At 43.3% G+C, this 19417-nt stretch overlaps 1 protein-coding gene across 9 annotated transcripts in view; it reads right to left on the bottom strand.

Annotated features, from left to right (window-relative positions):
- The window catches only part of SORCS1 (sortilin related VPS10 domain containing receptor 1), a 608941-nt gene that overhangs the window by 29763 nt on the left and 559761 nt on the right, over window positions 1-19417 (bottom strand). For all 9 annotated transcript variants that reach the window (XR_010115734.1, XM_055249851.2, XM_055249858.2 and 6 more), the window contains exons 20-23: window positions 17447-17580; window positions 15167-15290; window positions 8926-9038; window positions 4174-4305 (exon numbers count right to left, since the gene is read on the bottom strand). Coding sequence is in view for 8 of the 9 variants with exons in the window: in XM_055249851.2 (XP_055105826.2) it covers window positions 4174-4305; window positions 8926-9038; window positions 15167-15290; window positions 17447-17580 (503 nt within the window). In the remaining variant the exon portion in view is untranslated. The remainder of the gene's footprint in view (window positions 1-4173; window positions 4306-8925; window positions 9039-15166; window positions 15291-17446; window positions 17581-19417) is intronic.

Raw genomic sequence — 19417 nt, 5'->3', positions numbered from 1 at the left:
TTCACATCTTTTTTGTTCTTTTTAGATGTTCTAACGTCCTTTAAGGATCCTGAAAGACAACACACCTAGGCTCCTTATCTCCCCAGCACAAAATCACAAACAATCACGATAGAGCATGGTGGTCTTTCCTCCCTACAGGAGAGACAGAAACAAATTTGTTCACCCCTGACGACTCTGAGGGGAGCAAGGAAGTGGGATGCTTGAGGGGCAGGGCTTGCTCCACATCTGAGCAGCTGGCCTCAGGACAGCAGCACGCACTACCCTTGATGAGGCCAGCTCAGGGCACAAGAGCCTTTTCTCACTCACCAGAGATCCTAAATAAAGGCTGGTGGAACCCTCCCAGGCAGAGGTCACTTGATTAACCCAGCCCACCTCATCTTGATAACAGGGTCAAGTACTTCTCACTGTGAAGAATTTTCAATTTATTTCATAGACAAGATAGCTCGATCCAAGCCAGCATCGCTGCTCCCCAGGAAGGCTCTCAGAGGAAGCTAAGGATGGAGGACTGAAAGTCCTTTGCTGGGGCCCTGCCCTCCCATTCTTTAGGGCACATCTGTCTAGGATCCCAGTTCTTTCACTGTAGGGGGATCTGCACTGCACCTTTACAAGAAAGGGGGCCAAGGCTTGAAACGAGGGGATAAGGACAGCCCTTCTCAAGTTTCAGCTGAGATTTAGAGTACAGCCATCAAAGGAGGGGGTTCATTTCTGTTGTTTGGGTTTGCTTTGCATTTGTCTTAAATTTCTGTATAATTTATGACACCAGAAGTCAGCTGCGTTTGCCTCCCAGCATTCCCTCTCCCTTCCCCACATTGTTCTTTGAGGAATCCATGTCCTTGTCTAGTCTTGGTCCATTTGGTTCATGGAGGGCATAAAACATCTCAGTTGTCACTGACAGCACATTATCCCCAAGACTGCAGGGACTAGCTAAGCGATGACCACTTTAAACAGGTCAGACCAGTGAACACTGTGAACCTGGAGCTCTCACTGGTGCAATCAGGTGAGAGGTACCATCTTTGCATTGGGTTGATGAACTGGCTAAACAGAAGTTGGGGATGCCTGTGGCCATTCTGACTTTCTTATGTGTTGGCTTCATTCTCAGGCCAACTTCCCATTGGTAGCCAAGAAAACAGACGGAGAGAGAGGAAGAGAGGGAAGTAATTTAGTGATACTTTTGAGTGGTTCTGAATTCATCTACACCTCAACTGTATCTCTGGACTTCTCAGTTAAATGCGTTCAAAAACTCCCTTTTTTTACCCATAAAGTTAAGTGATTAAGTCAGAGCAGAGAATGAAAGGACCCCTCCTGGATTGAAAACTATGGGTCTCCAGGAGACACCCCTGTCTCACAGGGTCTAGACATGTGCCTTGGTTTAATAAGTTGATTTCATGTACGTTTTTCCATCAGGGTAATAATGTTCTCCACAGCTAAGACACTAATTTCTGATGTGCTCTGTTTGGCATTTGTAAAGTCACTGTGTCTACTTTGCTTTGAGTCCTGGAATAGGCTGATACACTGGCAATTTCCTTAAACAAATTTACAGTCTCTAGCTTGGTACTTTACTTTCTTTTCATGCTATAAATCTGCATAATTCGCATGAGCTCATGCCATTCAGACACATTCTTTCCTTATTGTCCTTGTTTTTCTCCATTTTGAGTAATTGCATTCATTAATGTTTTTTCCCTTATTCCCACCATCTTCTCTTCCAATACATGCCCTTGACTATACCAGTCTATTTAATAGGCCTAAACTTATTTTTTTTCATTTTTCACATCTCTTCTTACCATATAATGAACATGAATGTAACCATTATCTCTGTACCACCAGTGAACATTTACTCAAGGCCAAGTACTTTGCTGTATCATTTCTTTAATCCTTTCAGATGCTCCATGAGATAAGTGTGACTTTGGCTCAATTATTCAACTTTTCTTGTCCTCACTTTCCTCAAATGGACATAATAAATATCAGAGATGAAACTAGAAACTGGTTGATATTTATGTAAACCTGTGTTCTAACAAAATAGACAGACTTCTCTACATGTGTGCCAATTCTAAGTCACACAGCCTTCAAACAAGCTAGTTAGTTTCAGATCTCTGATGTCATGGTTCACCGATGACTGATACAGGCTGCCTTGAGGGCCACACTGAGCTCTCCGAGAATGCCTTTGCAGGAAACACCCAGAAGAGATGGAGAATGAAGGGAAACAAGAAGTCTAGAGAAAGCAGACAGTCAAAGCAAGACACATCCACACATAAGCATAAGAAGTTTCACAGAATGGACCCCTCTTCTTTCCAAATTTCTCCTCAAATAATGATGTAGAAAATATAACACTTTTAGAAAAAAACATGGGAAGTGTGAGAAATAAAAGTGCACAGACGATGTGGTAACTAGGAAAAAAAGGTGACTCTAAATCTGTACCCTCTTCCATATTTGAAAAGATTAAAATCTGGGTTTCATGAAAAACCAGTAAGATTTAGAGGAGGTACAACTGCAAATGTTCCTATCTAAAGGCTTTGGAAAAGGATCTGCTTTCCCTCTAGGTTCTTGACAATGTTGTGGTAAGAAATAATCTATTCTTTCTCCCACCATAATGAGGTGCAGATAATAATTTGTAGAGAATGCTGGGAAGCTGAGGTGGGGAGTGAGGTTAGATGCAAATCTGAGGGGTTACCTGCTGCCCACCCTTCAACTCCACTTCACTAGGAAATGGGGTTCGACAGGGCTTTCCATGAGAGCTCTGCTCTTCATTAATTGCACACAGAGAAAATTATACAGGTGAGCCTTCTGCAAAGTGAGAAAGTGGCAGCTGAAAAGAGGGTGTGTGCTAGGAGGTGGGCCATGCCATAATTTGGGGTTGTGTTTAATAAGACTATTATAGAAGGTTCTCAAGTCATCCTAGAAGACTAAAGATCATGGGGCTAGATTATGGGTTTAGTAAACAGAAAATCTCCAAGTACTGGAAGGGAAACAGCCAATATTTACTTAGTGGCTGAGAGGAATCTTATTTTTAATCTATTTACCTGGAAGAACTGATAAATCGAAATCATTTGGTTTCTAAAAGGGCAACTACACCAAGACTGATCATTTTAACTGAATGGACAAAGAAGGATAACAACAACATAATAATCCCCACTACAGAGATGGGAGGGTTGTTTAAAGTTAAAAGGAGGAAAGGGAAGAAAAAAGAAGACTAAAGGGGAAAAGAGAAGGAGAATCACACAAATACACACACAGATACACACACACACACACACACACACTCAAATGCTCAGAAGGTAGTGGAGATGAGGAGGAGGTGAACCCCACAGGGCAGTGGAGGTGCTCTGGAGCCAATGTTACTCATTACGAACACAAATTACATCATCAAAGGATTAGTCATTTGTATAAAAGTTGTACCTGTTAAAAAAGATATGCATATCATGTCATTTGATTCTCACGGCACTCCTGTGACAAGTAAGATATTGTTCAGCAACTTGCTTTTTTTTCCACTTGATATCATGGACAATTTTTTGTGTCGGTATACATAGATTAATCTAATTCATTGTAAACTCCACAGAGTATTCCACACTGTAAATAATTTAGCCATTCCCTGCTGATATGGTTTGGCTGTGCTCCCACCCAAAACTTATCTGGAACTGTAGTTCCCATAATCTCTACTTGTCATGGGAAGGACCCAGTGGGCGGTAACTGAATCATGGGGGCAGTTACCTCCATGTTGTTCTCACGATAGTGAGTTCTCACAAGATCTGATGGTTTTATATGGGGCTTTCCCTGCTTCACTCTACACTTCTCCTTGCTGCCATCATGTGAAGAAGGACATATTTGCTTCCCCTTCCGCCATGATTGTAAGTTTCCTGAGGCCTCCCTAGCCATGCTGAACTGTAAGTCAATTAAACCTCCTTTATAAATTACCCAGTCTTGGGTATGTCTTTATTAGCAGTGTGAGAACAGACTAATACACCTAGCATGAATGTTCCTGCATGTGCTTTTGGTGAAGCTGTAGTTAGGATCATCAGTTTATGGGTCAGAATGGAGGCTCAGAAAGTTGAAGACTCCACAGACGATTGGTGCCCTCACTCTTAAGCCCCAATTCTCCAGAGGCCCTTCGGACTAGCAGTGGATGTGGCTTTGACTGCAGAGAGAAGCTGAAAATGTCTCCTTTTTCAGGGGGCTCACCTGCTCCAGGTCATCAGTTGACCTTTTGTTTTCTCCCGCTGGATCCTGATAGGGTAGGACAAAGAGTTCAGCAGTGGTGGGTAAGCCGGGGAGCACCGCCACCAGGATGTGCTGGCCTGGAACCCCTGTGGCCTGAGGGACAGACACAGGGGCTCACATTAGTGCTGTAGAGAAGAAAGCTGAGAAGGGACCAAGTATTTGGTTGGGGGATCAGGGGTAGGCAGAAGACACAAGAAGGGGCCTGAAAGCAGAGGCCTGGGAGTATCAGGCAGGGGGTATGTGAGAGACAGCACTGGGCTATAGGTCCAGGCTCTGGAGTCAGGCTGTCTGTGATTTAATCCCAGCTTCAACACCGTGAGACCTTAAGCTCATTGCTTGTGTTCTCTATGCCTACATTCCTTTAAATAGAAGACAGGACAGTTGCAGTACTTGTGTTGTTCATAGGTGATTTTGAGGATTAAATGAGTGACACATGAAGCATCTACGGTAGGGCCTCGGGATTCAAATGTTAGCTCTTCTTCCCAGAGAGCATCTCCAAGGTGGGGACCATGCCAGTAAGAAGACCTTCACTTTATCATCTGCCCCTCATGCCTTAGCCCTTTCCAACCTAGCTTCCTCCTTCGTCATCCCACTGGAGTTACTCTCCAAATAGACCCATGACATGCTAACCACCTAACCTAAGACGACATCCCCATATCACAACCCTCAGGAGGCTCCTGTTGACTTTTCTGCAGCATCAGACTTGATGACCAGCCCTGTTCCCTGAAGCACCCTGAGCCCTCCCCTTGGCCACACTGACCCTTCTGTTAAAATTACAGATAGCACTTAAGGACTTCTTGTTTATCCTAGCTCACTGTTCTCTCTCTTGAGCTTATACCCCAGGGTTTCCCCTGAATCCTCTCTCTAGATGCTTCTAGAGTCAATAACTATAATCCCAGCTTCTCTCTCCAGCAGTCCAATTCAGATCATGTTCCCTTGTCCAAAATGCTTGCAAGAATTCCCATTGCTAACAGGATTAAGGACATATTCAAGGCCTTTTGCAATATGGTCCCATGCTTCCTTTCCAAATTAATTACCCACAACTCTTATGCTCTTGCCAAATGGGATGATATACAATTTCTCAATATTTCAGCCTTTTCCTGCAAATGTTTCTGTGCATGTTATCTCCACCAGAATGTCTTTTCTCTGCCTTTGCTACTTATCCTTCATGAGTCATCTTAAAGCTTATTTATTTCATTATTTCCCAATTAGGTGATTATTTGTTTTTGAACTCCACTGTGCTGCATTTTTTTTTTGAAGTGGCAAGAAATTCCAGGTATTAGGTCCGACCCTAATGTTATAAGTTACTTAGCACAATGCCAGGTACTTCCTGGGTGCATTGTGCTATGTAACTTATATTATTTGATGCGACCTCCAACAATGTTACTATTATAAGTAACTTATAGTATTATTTTAGGCAACCTCCAACAACAACCCTTTGAAGCAAATATGATTACACCTCACTTTGCAGTGAGGACATATCACATGCTGGGGTCCTCAGGAAGCTGACCCTGAGTTTAGTATGCAGGATGTTTATTAAGAAGCACTCTTGGGAACAACACCTATGGGGGCAAAGGGAAGGAAACAAACATGGACAAGGGAAAAATTGAGCTGCCACGTAGGTCCATGACAACTTCAAGAGACCCCAAGGGGAGACAGAATGGCCCTTCAGAGTTGTCTTAAATTGGGCTGAGAAGGCCAGGACTTTACATAACTGCACCAGCCTGTCATCAGACATGAGCCACCCTAAGAAGTGACACAACTTGGAACCAGGCTGGTGAAGACTCTGCCCATAGCCCTCCCAGAAAAGACAGTAAGTGTCTCCCTGAACAGAGATCTGGGTGGTGCATCTCAATTTCCACTCCAGGAAAGATGGTGGCTGTAGGAAGATTAGACAGTGACATCTAGGAAGTGACTGCTGATGCTTTTGAAGCCTGGTCTGACTGTGAAGCCTGTGTTGGGACCCAGTGCTCTGTACCTCCCTTCTCCAGACACTGACAAACAACAGCTCCTATTATAGCAAACCCCATACTGTTTTATGCCCTTACTAGACTGTAAACTCGGAGATTGTGCCTGAATAATCTTCATTGCACACAAAAATGTTTATAATGACATTCAATTAAAGATTTCATTGTGAAATGTCAATAGCAAAAGCCATTTTGATGAAGAAAAGGCAAACAATTTAATACCAAATTTTGTTTCATAATGAATAGGAAGAAAACTGCAAATAAGCTGACTCTCACTTGTACCTCTCATAGGGTTTATTAGTGTACACTTGGCAATGTGGTCCCTTGGGACTTAAAAAAGTGGCCAAGTGCAATTACTGATCTCAAAGTCAATGCAAATTGCTAGGAACCAAGCTCTGCACCAACTGCCTCTTGGGATTGGGTAACTAGAGAGCCTTGGGAACTAGAAGGTATTAATACCACCACCATCGCTGCTATAACCCTGCCCTGAGAGATAATGAGTCAATCTGTTTATTCCGCATATTCCTGATTATGCTACACAGCAGGCTAGAAATATTGATGAGCAGTAATTTCTAGCCTAATGGACAGCTGGTAGAAAGGTGGAGGTACAGGGCATCTGATCTCTAGGTAATAAGTGTGAAGAGAAATCAGCCTGGAAGGCTGGACATTGCTGAGCTAGTGCTTGGTTGATACATCACCTGGGGGAGTTAGACAGATGGAGGACCTATGGGGACACAGGTCCCTAGAATGCTGCAGATGAGAAGAGATGGGCAGTGGGTTCGTTAAAGAGCATAAGTCATCCTTCTTGGACAGCAGAGGACAAAAACCAGTTGTTACCCTGGAGACAGATGGCTCAGGGCAGAAAGGCCTATTCCTTTTAGGGTTGTAGTCTGGTAGTTGTGCCTCCTGGTGGTGATAATGTGTAACCACCAATCATGTCACAGATGCTGAGAGCCATAGAGACAGAGGTGGGTGGCATTGCTCAGAGGCACATGAAGATACCCCTTCTTTACCCCAGTATTCCATCTATCCCTGTTTCTCCTTGGAATAAGGAAAAGGATGGCCCTAGAGTGGAGTGGTTAGGAAAACACAAAAATCAAGATTCAAACCTTGATGGTTTGACTCCAGAGTCTGATCTTTAAGTGCATGACTTTGGATGAGTAACCTAGTATCTCTGAGTTTCATTTCTTCACCTACAGAATGGGTAGTTGTGCAATCACAGTTTCAACATCATAAGCTGATTTATTTGGGGGATTAAACGTGTTAAAATAATGCAAAGCACTCAAAAGAGTACCTAGAATATTTTAAGTGCTAACTAAATATTAACAAAGGTAATGAAGGCGGGGAAGACCAGCTCCTTGCAAGAGGCTGGATGTAAGATCTGTTTTCTGAGCAGGAGTTATCTGAATGCCTTTATTTCATCATCTTTTTGTGTCCTGTGGCACCATGTGTTGGCAGCAGGAAAGAATGTTCAGCAAACCTAAATTGATTTTTATTCTGAGCTAAGAATATGCCCCAGGAGTGGATAACTCACTTCTGATTTTCCGCGTTTGCACAATAAGCTCAAGCTGCCCCGTGAGCGGCTATCCCACTCCTCTGCTCACTCATGAAAGTAGAATAAGGGGCCTGCACGGTGGCTCACGCCTGTAATCCCAACACTTTGGGAGGCTGGGGCAGGTGGATCACTTGAGGTCAGGAGTTCGAGACCAGCCTGGCAAACACGGTGAAACCCGTCTCTACTAAAAATACGAAAAAAATAGCTGGGTGTGGTGGCAAGCACCTGTACTCCCAGCCACTCGGAGGCTAAGGTGGGAGAATCGCTTGAACCCGAAGGCAGAGGTAGCAGTGAGATGAGATTGAGCCACTGCACTCCAGCCTGGGTGACAGAGTGAGACTATATCTCATAAAAGAAAAAAAAAAAAGTAGAACAAGGAGGGGCAGATGTGCCTAAAAGAAGGTGTCTTCTCTAATTGCCAGTGACATTTGCTCAGGGAAGGATAAACCACAACCACCTTGTTATTCTCTGAGAAACCTTAGGAAGCTTTGTCAAATACACAAAAGCCCAGACATTGGACTCAGGCCCTGAATTTCAATTTTGCAGCTTCATCCTCTATTAGATATGAGAGTTTAGGCAAGTTACTTAACCTCTCTAAACCTCGGTTGCCTCATCTACAAAGTGTGGATAATAATTCCTTTTGGGGGCTGTTACAGTACAGAAATTTTCTTTAAAAAATGAGGAAATAGAAATATGACTAACCATCATATACTGAATGCTCACTGCACTGTTATGCTCACAGTTGCAGAAGTTGGAACCTGGGACCACTCTTACTAATTGTAGTCATCCGAGGACACTTGCATGCTGAGTTCCTTCACTGGCATGTACAGTAGCTGGTTTTACACTTCCTAATGGCCTAATTGTGAACTCTGCTACAGAAATGTGGACAAGGGAGTTTAGGATATACTTGTCCTCCTTCTCTAAGCAGAAGAAGAGTCACAGACGGCTAGGACCCCATGTTTGTCCATGGTTCCATAGTTGCATCCCCTTTAGGGCCTTTGATATGTCTGTATGTGTGGGACTCAGGTTTGCAGACATCAGGCCAGAACTTCCCATGGGCTTTAGCTTCTTCCTGCTGGGTTTTTTTGTTTGTTTGTTTGTTTGTTTTTGTACAAAGCTCCCCTTTCCGTGAAATTCTTCAAGGACAGACAGAAAAGGTACCCGGGAAGAGGAGAAACTGTGTGCACTCACTTCCACCAGGGATTTTTTGATGACTCGGCCGATGTCCCTCCTCCACTCAGGGATGTCTGGGTTGTAGTCATCCAGGTTTGGAGAAAAGGACAAGCGAAGAGACCGGAATTCCTCTGGGGATATAACAGTAGATGGATTATTATAAGTCAAATAGTCCTGTCAAGAGGTTTGTTAGACTTTACATTTCATACAAAATGGAGGGTCCTTCCCCTTTACACTTACCATAGAGACCTTTTTAGAAGGCAAGTCACTACCCTGTGAATATCTCACCAGCCCCTTCTTTTCCTTTTTTTTTCTTTGTTTTAAGGAGCAGAGAGTTTAATAGGCAGGAAAGAAGGCAGAAGAAAGAAGGAAGAAGCTCCCCTGTATAGAGACAGAGGGAGGGGGCTCCAAAGCTGAGAGAGGAGACCCCCCCTCAGACTACCCCTTGCCCCCCTTCCCCCCTTCTCCTTTCCCCTGTCTCCCCCTTTCCCTCTTCTCTCCCCCTCCCGCCCCCCCGCCCCCCCCGCAGTGTGCCGGATACCAGCCAGTTATATGAGGAGGCAGTGTCTGATTTGCACAGGGCTCAGGGGATTGGTTTGACCAGGCATGTCATTCATGATATAGACAGGGAAAAAAGTAGCCCTCCCACCCTAGCCTTTTAATATGCAAATACAGGGTGCCATGTTGTTCTACACACATAGGGATACGTGGGGGCAGCCATGTTGCCAGCCACATGTGAGGGCAAGGGCAAGAAGAGGGCGGAGAATTGCCATGTTTGGTTGGACCCGGTTTCTAATGGCCAGCATTTGCATACCAAAAGTTGCCAGCAGGCTCTAAGAGCTGGTAGCCCTTATTTTCTAAACCAAACCCCTAACTTTGTTCCATGCCTATCTTTGCAGCCTTTGCCCATTATTCCTAGTTCTAGGTTCTGCACTCCCGGATAGTAAATGATCTGGAGCAACCTGAATGCATGGCAGGTTTACAACCCTGGGCCTTTGCACACACTGTTCTTCTGCCTAGAATGCCCCATTCTCCCCACTGTCCATGCACAACATATTCAAGCTCTAGTTCAAGCACTCCCTGGCTCACTACCCTCCCCCATCACATTTTAATTTTCTTTTTTATGGCACTACTCTGTTTTGTACATACTTTTATTATTATTATAGGATTATGGAATAATTATTATGATGATTAGATATTTACAATTATCACTGTAATCATTCTATTGCTACTGTTTGTTTGCATGGAAGTTTCATTTAATGGAATTTTATTTTATTCAGGGATTTTCTTCATTGCCTCTGTAGCACCGGAGTTAGTTTGGTTCTCCAGGAAGTAAGATGGTAATTACACAGGCAAGGATTATACGAGGGGAATTCTCTGTGCGAGAAAGTGAGCAGGAAGCCACAGGAGTCATGGAGAACCATCGACCACTGTGCATGCATATAGGACAGTCAGAGAGAGGAAGAAAGGGTGGATGACTACTCTGCAGTCTGGGGAAGGTTCAGTAAGCCTGTTCAGAAGTCTTGTAGCCAAAGTCGCTGGCAGAGGAGTCCCCTGCATCCCAGGAATGGTTCAGCCTTAGTATCCCTGCCATACTCTGTCATTGGCAGGGGTAAGCCCCTGGAAGGTGAGCCCTAGCCCTAGCTTGGTGATAAGCTTCAGAGCACAGCACTGGTGGCCTTGGTCAATTACACTCTCTGGAGTTGGAGGTCTGTGAAGCCAATTCTTGTGGCCTCAACACTCCTTACCCAACATAGTGTTTGGCACATAATAGACTCAGATCATATGGCTCCCCTAAAACCTGCCAGTGTCTCCACATTGCATTTAGAATAAAATTTAGATTCTTACCACAGCCTTCCTGGCCCTACATAACCTGGTGGGGACTTCCTTTCCTTTCTCCTGTCCTAACTGGCTTTCCTGCCTTCTCTGTGCACCAGGACCTGTACTTCCTTGTGCTCCTCAATCCTGCTGGCTCTGTCCATACCAGCTCTCTCCACTTCACTGCACTGTAGCAAACTCCCCTCTCATCATTCAGTCTCTCCCCGAGAGGCCTTTCCAACCACCCAACCTCAGGTAGCCTCCCTTCCACCATCCCATGCACCCTTCATCACTGGACCCTTTGTCTCTTTTTCATACTCAGCGCTATTTAAATTATTTTGTTGTCATCGTTATGTCCTTCAAGCTCAATAGGATGATGGCTCTGTGTTCCTGGCCCTTGGGACAGTGTCTAGCACACACAGTAGGTTTTCAGTTACTATTTATGAGTCATTTAGAACAAACATTTGTTGAATAAATGTACACTTAACTTGTGATGGAGGGCTCCTTGAAATTTATGCATTTATTTATTTAAAAAATATTTTTTATGTTAAGCATGCCCTTTTGTTTCATTAGGGTCTAAGCGACATTGGGGATGCCAATTTACATTCAGGAAGCATAAAAGCTCAGTTGTACATTTCCTAACAATGCTAAGGAGTTATCAAATACATGTTTTGAAGACTCTGACATTATAAGGTATGTTTTCATGGCAGTTAATATATTCCAAAGAGGTATTGTTCAAAGCTTGACTATTTTATGAGTCACTGGTCACCTATGTGAATATTAACCTGATGGAGAACAACGAAACGTATGTTAACTAATAGTGTGGTAAACAGCAGTGCCAAAGAATCACCCATTAAGTCCTCACTTTTTGCTACGAAGATGTAAGTTTATGTCATTCTCACTTTCTCCGTACCTCTTACCAAACTGCAGAGACTTCATCCACAAGGCGGAATGTTTATCTTAGTAAAAGGACACAAATGAGAAAATGATGCAGCTCCCTCCGTAATTACTTACCATACTAAGCAGCATGGCAGGGAGGGAGAATGGCAGGGAAATGTACTTAAGTTGATTCAAGAAATAGGGGATGTGTGTGGGCGGACTGAAAAGGGTAAACACCAATAATATATATTTTTTGCAGCTGTTGAGAGAGATCAATTCTATACATTTGCATATTTTTATTTACAAGCAAACTTGTGCCCTGGAGCAAATTAGAAGAAACAATGCAAACTAGATTTTATTTCTTTTAATAGAAAGTGTGGTTTTGGGTAGACAAACCTTCCCCTGTCAATTTCCCAAATGTGATGCTTTTTTCAGTCCCATCATGACAAGTCTTCATGTTCCCGTCAATCTCAGTAAACTTCAAACAAGTTTCTATTTCTTCCTGACTGTAAGCTCCTGGACTCGCTTTTCTTAGAGTATTCTGGAAAACTTACAATTGTAAATTCCTTCTCTGTCCCTTGAGATGTAAATCTTCTACAACTCATGAATGTCTTTCTCAAGGACCTTGGAGCCATTCCTTTCAAATGTAATCATCAAGAAAGATAGCACCCCTCCCTGTCTCCCAGTCTCTGCGGGAGAGTAGGAGACTGACTTCCCTAAGCAGCACTTAACTCACACAGATGGTCTAATCACACTGCAAACCCACGTGCTTCCTAAAGTCCTCCAGTATTTTCCCACTAGCTAACCCCAGCGTTTACGAATCTTCCTGCCTTTTCTTTCAGCTGGGTTCAATCTTTCCTGTTTAACTTTGCCTGGTGCAACTTTTGTTTAAGGAGTCACACCTGTCATTAAAACTGTCCGATCATGGAGCCAGGTGTGGTGACTCATGCCTGTAATCTCAGTACTTTGGGAAGCTGAGGAGGGAGGAGTTTGAGACCAGCCTGGGCAACACAGGGAGACCCCATAACTTTCTAATTATGTATATGAATCTCTGGATAACTCATCTGACTGAAGACAAATTAAGGGTGGCTGATGGTGCAGGACTTTGATTAGGAGCAGAACCTTGTCAAATCTCTTAACGAAGAGACATATGATAACCTATTTTTATAAAGAGTGATTCACCCTTGGGTGATACCTTTAAAGAAATTGTAGAAAGAGGAAGAAGCAAGCATAGCAAGGCATGGGAGGTGCTTACAAACATACCCTCTGGATTCAGAATTCCTAGCTCGTTTATTATACTTATCTCATTTTCTCATCCGTAAAATGCATAATTATAGAATATTTCTCATAAATCCGAGCAGATTTAATAAAGCAGATCAAACCAAATGCTTAGAACAGATGCCAGTGGCTAGTAAAGTCTTCATCAATGTTAATTACTGTCACCACCACCATTGTTATTATCATATTTGTCACCAAACAGCAGAATGACTTTAAGCCAGTAATTCCCTATGTCTGGGCCATAATTTCCTACCTATAAAACGATGGGCTGGACCAGATAAGGCCAAGATTTAAGGTTATCTCCATGATTCTAATGACATCACCAACATGCATAACCAAGAGGACATCTGTTGGGCTAATAGGTCAGTGCCCATTAGTGCAACCTGTGACATCCAAGAGGGAGAGAAAGGAAAAAAAAAATCCAGTGAAAATAAATGTGAATCAGTTAAGTAGGATAGTTTCAGTGAATGGGCCCTGAGTCTAGATGGGTTGGGTTGCAAACACAGCGGCACCACTTGCTAGCTGGGGCAAGTTATTCATCACTCTGAAAAAAACGGGGATCATAATATCACCTGCTTTACACTAGGGTTGTTATGAAGAATAAATGCATTCCCAGCACACAGAAAGGAGATGGAGAAGGGAAGAGAGGCAGACTTTGCCGCACTCTACACAGCCACTGTTTGGCCACCTCGTACCTTGCTCATGGGACATTGGTAGGAAAGTCACAGCCCTGGTTTATTTCTTATTATCTGGGCTGATCAAGCCTTTCAGGAGGAAGGCAGAGAGAAGAAATTAGAAAATCTAACACCCAGCCATGAAAAGAATAGTGTCCTTAAGGCCTTTTGATCCTTAGATGTGTTCAAAGTTGCTTACAAATTATTTTCTGGTTTTGAAGGTCAAGTTGGCAAGATGAGCATTAACAGAACCTGACTCCTCACAGGAAAATCCAGTCCCAAATTATCTCATCAAAATCAATTGATTCTGGAACTGGGCAATTGACATTATTTGGACCACAAGCTAGGCTGTCTGTCTCTCTCTTGCTCTCTCTCTCTCTCTTTTTTTTTTCTTTTGAGATGGAGTTTCTCTCTTGTTGCCCAGGCAAGAGTGCAATGGCGCGATCTTGTTCAGTGCAGGCTCCACCTCCCGGGTTCAAATGATTCTCCTGCCTCAGCCTCCTGAGTAGCTGGGATTACAGGCATGTTCCACCATGCCTGGCTAAATTTTATATTTTTAGTAGAGATGAGGTTTTACCATGTTGGTCAGGCTGGCCTCCAACTCCTGACCTCAGGTGATCACCCACCTTGGCCTCCCAGTGCTGCGATTACAGACGTGAGCCACCGCACCCAGCCTCTCTTGCTCTCTTTCTCATCCTCCTTCCTTCCTCCCTCCTTCTGCCTCCTCCTCTCTCTGCACAGCATCTCCTTTTCCTATCTAATTTCCACTTCTTATACTTCAAAAGCTAATTTTTCAGGATTCATATGTACCATTTCCATATTAATAATAAATATTTTTGCCATGTACTAGTAACACTTAGTGCATATCCATATGACTATCTTTCTATGCAGACAAAGATTTACCAAAATGAAATCAATCCATCGTGGTTTTTTTTATTTCCAGTTTTCAATCAATGACTCCATCTTTTTATTTCAGTACACTTTCATTCCATCTAATCCTGTGACCATATTCAATTTCCCCAACTGATCACAAAATTAGCCATTTGTTCAAATATCCAGTCTATGGCTATGCACAACATATAATTGTTATGACTCTTCCATCACTCTCAATCTAGCAGATAATTTTTTTATGATACAGATTTGTGGAAAAGGTTTTTAAAGTATTTAGACAATGGCAGATTTCCCTTACTAATCAAGAATTTTAAAGTTGAACTTGAAAAAAAGAGATTTAACATAAGCTATTTTATTTTGTAACTGGTATTCAAATATTACTAACATTCTGAGTGACATGAGTTAGCCTTACACATCCTAAAATCCACTTTACCCTATGAGTGAGTGAATAGTCACTCTACCTCTAAGAAAACCCTTTCTGGATCTTGTAACACTGTTTTACCAGTGATTCAAATTTCCCTACAGGAGAAGATGAGACTTGCCTCAGCTCTTTCTCAACTACTGCCCTCCATTCTCCAGGTAAAAGTCACAGCTGGGGGATGGTCTCGGGCATCATGGCACAAGAGAACCTCCTCTGAGCATGAAGACAGCAGTAGATCCACTGAGATGGGCACTCACCATATACTGTGATGGTCTTTTCCACTGAGATGGGCACTCACCATATACTGCGATGGTCTTTGTATCTTGTAGGATGGCATTCCCAGCTGAGACCTGCACTGTGATGGTATTCATTCCTTCCGAAGTAAATCTGAAGGATATGCTTCCCTCCAAGGTGATCAAAGGCTAAAACACACAAGGGCCCAGAGTGAAAGAAAAGCTCTTTAGTTACAGTTGAGACAGCCACTAACTCTGAGCCAACAATCGGCTGTCTAACCCAGCAGAGGCTCTTCCTGATGTACCACAATGGCACTGAGTCCCTCTATGCCTCCCCATCATCTCAAGTCCAAAGCAGAAAAGAGGCTATTGGAGCAATGACTCCAAGCAAGTCTGCCTATTCATTGTGAATTCCTGATATCATCCTGATTCAGGGCTGGGGAGATGGACAGGTCTTGCTTGCTGGTGGAATATATGTCTCTCCTTATGCATGACCTACTCATATCAAGCAGATCCCTAATACAAGGAAACGATCGAAGCAAATGAGAACAGGGGCTCATATTAACCGAGACGGAAGCAGCAGTTACTGAAAATCTATAAGCTGCCATGTGTTCATCTCCAGGGTGTACGATTTCTGTAGAATTACAATGGAACATGAATCCGGTACACCAAAACCATACACCAGTTAAACAGCAGTGGCCTTGTATGCTGACCCCCTCTGAGAAGCCTCATCAGCAGTTTCCTGGAAGTAGCTGCTGTGGAAACAAGCACTAATTGGATAGTGGTTTGAGGATTCAAAATAGAAAAAAAAGAAAAAAAAATTTGGAGTGATGCCTGCAATACAATCAAATGCTGGGGTCCTAGAGGAACAAATATTAGCCTCCTGACCTCCCTCGACACACTCCTCACAAACATTTATTTCCCATCTTTTCTTAATTAATTTAAAAATCAAAATTCATTTAATTCCCTGTATAGCAGAAAGAAGACTAACGCCCAGCATGTGAAGCCTTTTCAATGGGGTCTCTTCAGAGTCTGGTTTTCTTTTAAAAGGAAAAATAAAAAAATAAAAAAACAACAGGGGGTACAAAAGAAAGTTGCTCAGTACGTTCACCTTCTAGCACTAGTTTTCAGGGAAATGACATAGATGCATTCCTGCTCTTCCACTATGGATAGAGGGCCCACCATGGGCTGAGTTTACACACGTAGTTTCAGAGGAAATTAAAAAGGGTCTCTTTTCAGTTTAGTTATGGTTGCAGTAGAGGCGAGAGGTTCTTTCCACTGTTTAGGTTCCTCCTGGGCCTGTGCAAAATTATGTCTCCAGCTAAAGCCAAGTTTCAGCTCCAGAGCAGAACAGTGTTTTTATTAAAATAAGAGACATCATATTTGAAGAGCAATGTCACCAAGTGAAAGCAGCTCTGCTGGAAGAAGATGGAGGGTTTCAGTCCAGAGCAGTTCATCCCAGTGTCCTTTGGGGCCTCAGCTCTATTGCCTAACTTACATTTGGAAGCACTTTAATTTCTGAGAATGGAATGGGTTCAAAACTGAAATAGACCATCCATCCCGGTGCAGAGGAAAGAAAAATTAGTGGAGGCATCAGAAGACCTTAAATTTGGCCTCTTATGAAGCAGCTGGAAGAGATCAAAGCAAACCACTCCAGCTGCATCACCCTCACTTTTCTGATGTGCAAAATGAAAGACTTAGAGTAAATGAGGTGTTAGGTGTCTACTAGATTTAAAATTGCCACTGACCTTTGAGCATAGGGAATATTTGGAAAAACGTACAAATGTTAAAGCTGACCTAAATAAATAAGAGTTTTGATTTAGGGTAAGGAGGCCATCGGGGGTGGGTTGTAATGGATATCTGTTGCTTGTGCCTGTCCAGCATCCAGTTGCTTTGTTTTCTTTTGGTAATCACTTCTCCCCTTCTGTAGTTCACGTGGTTCCAAGGAGACTGACTCCCTCACCTACCTCTCTACTCCCAGCACTGTGATTAAGGCCTGACCAGTAAGACTCAATTTCAGGACTGCTGTTACAACTTTCAGGAAATAGAATTTAATTTCTCTGCTAAGCTAGGGCTGCTAAGGGTCACTGCAAAGACAAGTACAGCTGGAGAAAAATGTAAATATAGAGGAAGGCAGAGATGAAATGCAGAAGGTGGAGAGGGGCCAGAGAGAGAGAGAGAGAGAGAACATAATGATGAGATACTTGAGCGCCAAGGGAGCTTGTTGTCCTTGAAGCTACAACTGCTTCTACACTCGGGTTCATAAGCCATTTCATTCCCTTCTTTGCTTCAGGCAGCGTGAATTGCGCTTCTGTCCCTAGACCACATGTGGAAGGTGAACCCACCTCCGTGTTGTTTCCGTACCACCACACGTAAGTGAGGGTGCCCACTTGGCTGGGCCACAGCACTGCCGTCGCATTGACCTCTTTGTTCTTTGTGGTGACAAAGGGAAGAGACAGGTGCACGTGCTCCAAGGGACCTGAGGCACAAGAGAAAGAGAGGCCATGGAGGGGGAAGAGCTTCCTCTGCTCTGTCCTCCCTGCTCTGAAGAGAACACACATTTACTCCTGAAGCCCCCAAAACCCGGCTGCCATATTCCCCCAAAGAAGCGTTCAGATGCTTTCCCCACTTTGGAGAAAGAATACATTGAGCACAATTGCATCTTGACATTTTGCACTTACCAATCTTTCTACCAGTTCTAAAACCTGAGTTAGGTGTGTGTAAAAGTTAAAAAAAAATGACAGGTAATTTATGAAGTCCTTACGAACAGGCATCATTTGGGATTTCACAAGGCAATGCAGTCTTTCCAAGAGGTTGTATCCTTGGTGGTGAACCAGAGTTGTGAAGACCTCATAGAATCCATACTGATGAAGGGTGGATGGACAAATCTTCAAACCACTCTCCATGTAATTACCCTTTATTATTTATTGGGTTTTAAAGGTCTGTGTATGTGGGAACGTGTTCGTGCATGTGTCTGCAAAGCTGTCTAGTTAGGTAAGCATGGCACACACACTGTGTTTGGGGTTGAATTAAGTTAATTCAGGACAGAGGTGTGTGTGTGAGTAGATAGAGAGCTCTGTGGTTCTCAGAAGACGCTCACCTAAAATATAGAATGATTTTATCTACAGTGGCCTATAGAAACGGGAAACCTTAATTAGATGTACCAACCTCACAAAGATATGAATGCTTCTTCATAAAGAACCACTAGGACCTTTCCTTCAACCCTCAGTCTTCTCTTTGAGTCACTGTTTCCAGGCAAAATGCAGCTTCCTATGCATTTGCCATCCCCATCTTGGTCCCATGAGGTGGAGGAGAGAGGAATACCTTGGGCCTATTCACCTGGTTTAGTACCTCCTCTTCTGCTTGCCCTGTACATGTAATCCCCAGAGTCCTGTGTTGAGACTTTTCCACTCTCTACGTACTTTTCTACTAGGCAACACCATGCACATCTTAACCTTCAAATATCAAATGCATGTGAAGGGCTCTAACACCCCTTTCTGGGCTCTAGACTCCTTCTGGGGGGGTCTAGACTTCTTTGGCTCCAGCAGTCAGATGTTCTCAAGGACCCTGTTAATTCCCTCTCCTGTATTCTCTACAGTTTGGTGATTAATGCTCATATTCATCCAGGAGCCCACTGCAGAAACAGAAAGTCAATTTCAATTTCTTTTTTGTCATTCATATCCATTTAGGAAACTGATGATTTGGTTTCATAAATATCTCTAAGATATTTATCTCAGCCTCCCCAATCTGGGGCCCTGGTTCATACTCCAAGCACTTTCTCACTTCTCTTCCAGATTTTCCTGCCTGTAACCTTTCACCACCCGAATCCATCCTCCAAATGGCTGCAACAGTAATTTTTCTAGAAAGCCAAGCTGATCAAGTTACCCATACTTGTTCAAAATTAAGATTCCCATGATCTAGCTGGGTGTGGTGGCTCATGCCTGTAATCCCAACACTTTGGGAGGCCAAGGTGGGTGGATCACAGGGTCAAGAGATCAAAACCATCCTGGCCAACATGGTGAAATCCCATCTCTACTAAAAATACAAAAATTAGCTGGGCATGGTGGCGTGTGCCTGTAGTCCTAGCTACTCAGGAGGCTGAGGCAGGAGAATTGCTTGAATCTGGGAGGCAGAGGTTACGGTGAGCCAAGATCACACCACTGCACTCCAGCCTGGTGACAGAGCGAGACTCTGTCTCAAAAAAAAAAAAAAAAAAAAAAGATTCCCATGATCCAGTTATAATAATAATGATAGCTAACACATATTGATTTAAAATCTGTGAGACAGAAGACAGAGGCTGAAAACTTCTTGAGGGT

The sequence above is a fragment of the Symphalangus syndactylus genome, chromosome 2 (assembly GCF_028878055.3).
Source record: "Symphalangus syndactylus isolate Jambi chromosome 2, NHGRI_mSymSyn1-v2.1_pri, whole genome shotgun sequence".
NCBI classification, from domain to species: Eukaryota; Metazoa; Chordata; class Mammalia; order Primates; family Hylobatidae; genus Symphalangus; species Symphalangus syndactylus.
Note: the sequence above shows the minus strand (reverse complement) of the source record. Positions and strands in the feature narration are given on the sequence as shown.